At 30.9% G+C, this 5188-nt stretch overlaps 1 protein-coding gene across 3 annotated transcripts; it reads left to right on the top strand.

The window, feature by feature from the left end:
• The first annotated feature begins 1058 nt into the window (after positions 1-1058).
• LOC117176010 lies at positions 1059-3955 on the top strand. Of its 3 annotated transcripts, none has more exons than XM_033365955.1 (3): positions 1059-1598; positions 2429-2741; positions 3436-3955. In XM_033365955.1, exons 1-3 carry the CDS (start codon positions 1413-1415, stop codon positions 3627-3629), a joined length of 693 nt encoding a protein of 230 aa, XP_033221846.1. In that variant the 5' UTR covers positions 1059-1412; the 3' UTR covers positions 3630-3955. The 3 variants fall into 3 exon arrangements, with proteins under 3 accessions (XP_033221846.1, XP_033221844.1, XP_033221845.1); XM_033365954.1 differs by having other exon boundaries at positions 1060-1598; positions 3346-3955; XM_033365953.1 differs by having other exon boundaries at positions 2429-3487.
• The last annotated feature ends 1233 nt before the right edge of the window (positions 3956-5188 follow it).

Genomic DNA, 5188 nt, shown 5'->3' with positions numbered 1-5188 from the left:
TCAAACTTAAAAGGCCTTGCATAAATATGGGTCATATATCTCTCAAACTTAAGACTATGTTGTAGAACCGTTTGCAGTTTAATATTTAGGAATTTGCAATCGTGTATGTTACATTAAAATATTTAGTACTTATATTACTGTTTTCTTCTATTTTATTTGAATAACTGTATACTTTAAGGTAGTATTGTGTGTATATCTTAGTTATATTTTCTCAAATATGTGATTCTAATTTTAAGGTAAAAGTGCCATCAATCATTTAAAATATTAAATCGTACAATTAAAAATAATGTTGTAAAAAGCTCTGAATAAAAAGTTTGTAACATTTGGAAATGTTCAAGCATTTTTCTCAAATTAATATTATATGTATAAATAATAATTAATATTATTATGTATGTATTTTAGCTACAAACTGTATATTAATTAATACAATCTGTAACTGATAAGCATATGTTATAATAGTTACTTAATTTTAGCGTTTTAGAGAAAAATTGAAGGTATTATGATTGACAATATACTATTTTTTTTTGTTTCTAAAGAAATCTCAAAATTCTTTATAAAATGGACAAATTGGATTTATCCCCTGCTTGATTTTATACAGAATTTTGAATTTTGATAGCATTCAACATTTTAAAGAGAAAAATGTTTGGCTCTGTCATAATTAAAATAAATAAAACTTTTCAGTCATTAAAAAACAGGTGAACATAAAACTTTTTCTGGTGATGTATTAAAATTATAAGTCATAATTTATGATTTATAGCATATAAATAGCTATGTAACGATATGATATTTAAAATTTTAATTTTAAAAATAAATAATTAGTTTTAATTATATAACTACTCATTAATAATTATGAATCATTAGAATAATTATATAATAAACACTTAATATTCGAGTGGTAAATAAATATGCAGTACATAATTTACATTTATGGTAACTCCTGTAATTGTAACTGCAGTGGTAACTCATTTTTTAAATTTTCTAACTTCAGCAATTACCGACGCGGAACGTTTGAAAAATGCCGAGAACTGCGAAGTAACTCCGAGAAGTTGACCCACAAACCAAAAGGGCGCTTTTAGCAGTCGAATTTTGACGTAGTCTCTTATTCCATTACATGAGCAATGCTCGCAATTGCATAGGAAATGCAGTGTTTTCATTTAAAAAATAAAGTTTTGAACGATATAGCGAAGTGTTTGTGCGTGAAATGGAAGGAGATAATACGATGCCAATATTTGTGAAAAAAAAAAACTGTTGGATCGCATAAAAGCTGCTGCCACGGATTGTGCAAAAGCGGCAGTCGCAGTAAAGCTTCGTGCATCGAATTGCGTAATTTTTATTTTATTTCTTTCCCTAAATCATGTCTACAATTTAGAAAGGGTGAAATTAATAATACGAGTATAAAGTTTCACTTACAAATGTGTGAAGCATGCAGGAAATGCAACAAATGGGTGAAGTTGTGTGGACGTAAAGATTCCAAGTTTAAGTCAATCAGGAACGTCACCAAGGATACATATATTTGTTCTTTACACTTCTTTGGAGACTCTGGATCTACAGAAGAGTATCCAGACCCAATAGAATGTCGGCCGAAAACGATAAAAGAGGTAAGAATAATATAAAAATGTATGAGAAAAGAGTACATTGAGTTGTGACCGTTCTAACCTAAAAATACTTTGTGGTTATGAAACGCCAGTAAGCCCAGAATAGTACATCGTCATATGTTACTTTCTGTGTAAATAGTCACGAATTAAGTTAAAATTGAATCAATAATATTACTAATTATAGTAAATATTGTGTTTTCAATTTTTATTGGCAAGTACAATGTTTTGGTAAGTGTATTTGTAAATCTTGTAATTGGAATTATTGAGTTATGGAACTATTTAACAAGTGTAAACGCCCGTCTGCAGCTTTATAAACTATTTTCAATTTTAAAATAACTTCAAAATAAAATATTTATAATAAAAGGTTTGTATTTAATTTCAAATGTTATTTCAGTTCAAAATAATCCATTTTTAAATAATTTTATTTCAAAATTTTCAATAAAGAAAAATAACTATTATATCATGTTTAGAAATACCTGACTGTTCCATGTTTACAACTTCTGAAAATTTTTAAAAATAATTTAAAGTTTTTTACAAATTACGAACAACATGTAAATGTTTGAAGATTTTGAAATAAAATTTTAAAGCATTCGAAGAATTTTTAAACTATTTTAAATACAATTAAATTTTGTCAGGCACTCGGCTACGTTTTTTACACATTTAATTTCTATTACAACTCTTCTTTTTTTAATATCGAAGTTCTAAGAACTTTACTTTGTGAAAATAAGGACAGCCAAATTTGATGTTGTCTGTTTTCATTGGCTATTGGTTCTTTTCATTTATACACATTTTTTATGTCTGTTGTCACTTTCAGAAATATTTCCTTTTTTCAGAAAACACAAAAGTCTAGAAGGAGCTTGGAGCAAAAGTATCAACGATTCTCATTGAAGTCTGAGGAATCTACTTCTACTATAGGGAGCAGTTGCTTTACTGGAAAAGAGAAGAGCCGAGAAACGAATTCAACTGATGTCGAATTCGAAGAAGTCAAAGCATTCCGTGATCCTGAGCCAAATTTTTCTACTGAGATGCAAAGCATGGACATGGAATCTAAAAGTAATGACAGGGGACAGGCTTTTTCTTCTACAGAAACACAGACAAATTTTGAGACTCTTCATGAACTTGAAGGGATGGAATCTACAACCGATGGTAAGATAATCATTTCCGTCTCTGTAGGAGCGCAAACAGATTTTGAGGATTTTGACGAATCTAAGGTGGTGGAATCTCAAAGTACCATGAAAGTATCTAAAGTTAGATCTACAGGCATTAAGACATCAAAGCGATTCGAAGATTCTTTAAGAAACGATAATGATAAATGTATTTTTTACACAGGTTTACATTTTAAGTACATCACGGTTATAATGTCGTTCATCGGCGATGTCGCGAATAGTTTAAATTACTGGGGTTCGAGTCGTAAAAGTAATTTTTCGACAAGATTAAGGCCAAAAATGTTTGCCAGTCGCCGGCAAGTAGCAAAATATTTACCGAAAATATTTCGAAACTTTAAAAACCTTCGAGTTATTTTAGACTGTACTGAATTCTTTTGCGAGGCACCCGCGAATTTTGAGCATCAAGGAAATTTGTATTCACAGTATAAAGGTCCATACGACATTTAAAGTTTTACTTGGCTGTACTCCGAACGGTGCCATAAGCTTTATTTCTGACGTTTATGAGAGGGCAATTTCAGATCGCGAAATCGTCATTAAATCTAAACTAGTAGATCTTTTACAACCTGGCGACGTTGTTCTTGCAGATAGAGGCTTTACTATCGAAGACCTTGTCGAAAGTGTAGGCGCTTCTCTGAACATACCACCATTCCTTAAACAAAGAAATCGTTTTACAGCACAAGAGGAAATCGCAACGAAGAAAGTTGCTAAAGAACGCATTTACGTTGAACATGCAGTGGGTAGACTAAAACAGTTTCGCATTTTACAAAGGACTATTCCATTAAGCATGAGAGGAATAATATCGCAATTAGTGTTTGTTTGCGCATGTCTTATAAATTTTCAAGAACCAATTGTATATGACGAGGGTTAAGTTGTATAATTCTTATCAAGTCGGTAATAAGCGTTGAATAAAGAATAAGAATAGGATATCATTGATGCGTTTTTTAAGAATTTTAAATAAATTATTAAATTATAAATAATATAAATTTGAATATTCTTCGAATTTATAAGTTATAAAAAGATTTAATTGTGAAAAATAGGTTAAATGAATGCTTTCGTTAAATTTTACTCAGTCGATTCGTCTCAGACGAGTCTCTCGTACTATTTCTAAGGTAATTTATAATGTCAATCGTTCGTTTGTCTCTCCTACTAGTTCTAATGTAATTAAATGGAGGAATAAAACAATCTTTCGCAATATTTGATATTTTTTCTTTACGTAAAGGTACTTTAGTAAAAAGGTAGGTTGTGACAGTTAAAAGTAAAATGTATTCCTTTTTTAATTTAACAAAGCTGGCACAAGTTAGGCCCAATGATTTATTGATTACACTTTCAGGTACATGTGTGCAACATCACAACTTACTATAAACATTGCTCCAAAGTTGCAGCCTCATAATGGGAGCTTAAACCACTCTATTACAATATACTACACCTAATTAACGTCTTCAATTTGATGTTACACGACTTCCATTGCTTTTTTTAATTTTCGAAACGCAGAATCAGTCCATTTAGCGTTTAGTATACGTAACCTCTTAAATTTAATATCACACGAGTATAATTGCTTGCCCTTTTAATTTTTTCAAAACGCGGAATCAGTCAATGTAGCATTTCGTGTTATCAAAATCTTATGCATAATATTACATGAGTTTAATTGCTGTGGCGTTGTACATTAATCAGGGATATAGCAGGTATTTCCCTTTTGTAATAATTCATTCATTACTTCCACATGATTAAAAATGTTTAAATATATGTAACTTCAAATAAATATTGCAAGATTCCATTTGCTTTGCCCTGTACTAATTATGGAACGACAAATCAGTCTTGTAACGAAAAAGTAAACTTACTAATTCCCTCCGTAAACGCATTTCCAATTATTCTAATAAATTGTTTAAGGTATCTAATGTTCAACATAACATTGCACGATTCGATTTGCTTTGCCTTGTGCCACTTTAGACAAGCGAAGTCAGTCTTGAAACGAAAAATCAAAGGGTATTAATTCCCTCGGTACACGCATTTCGAAATATTCTGGAGCTAAAATATTTGTATGGAACTGCATAGCAGCATCAGTAACTTTTTTGGCAAATTCATAATCAATATTTATCCTCTGAACATGAAAATCAAGAGGCGTCCAAATCATGAAATGGCGCTACGTACGTTCCGTTACAATCATTTGTGTTTGGATCTGACAGTAATAATCATTACTCTGTTTCAAGACTAATTCTTCGCCTTCTAAAGTGTAACAGAAACGTGCTAATTGGTCTTTTTTTAACTTATATATTTCTGTTGGTTTCAAATTTTCTAATACTTTTGGGCATTTTATTTCCAATAGCTCGAAGGGAGACGATTTTGTGACCGGGTCGTAAACAAGAGCATCAGGCGATGCCCCCAATCCGGGGTACTTCGGATTCACCCATAAACCGGTATCCTGAATTT

Source organism: Belonocnema kinseyi, chromosome 7 (genome assembly GCF_010883055.1).
Source record: "Belonocnema kinseyi isolate 2016_QV_RU_SX_M_011 chromosome 7, B_treatae_v1, whole genome shotgun sequence".
NCBI lineage: Eukaryota > Metazoa > Arthropoda > Insecta > Hymenoptera > Cynipidae > Belonocnema > Belonocnema kinseyi.
The sequence above is the reverse complement of the archived record's forward strand: the minus strand, read 5'-3'. Positions and strand labels throughout refer to the sequence as shown.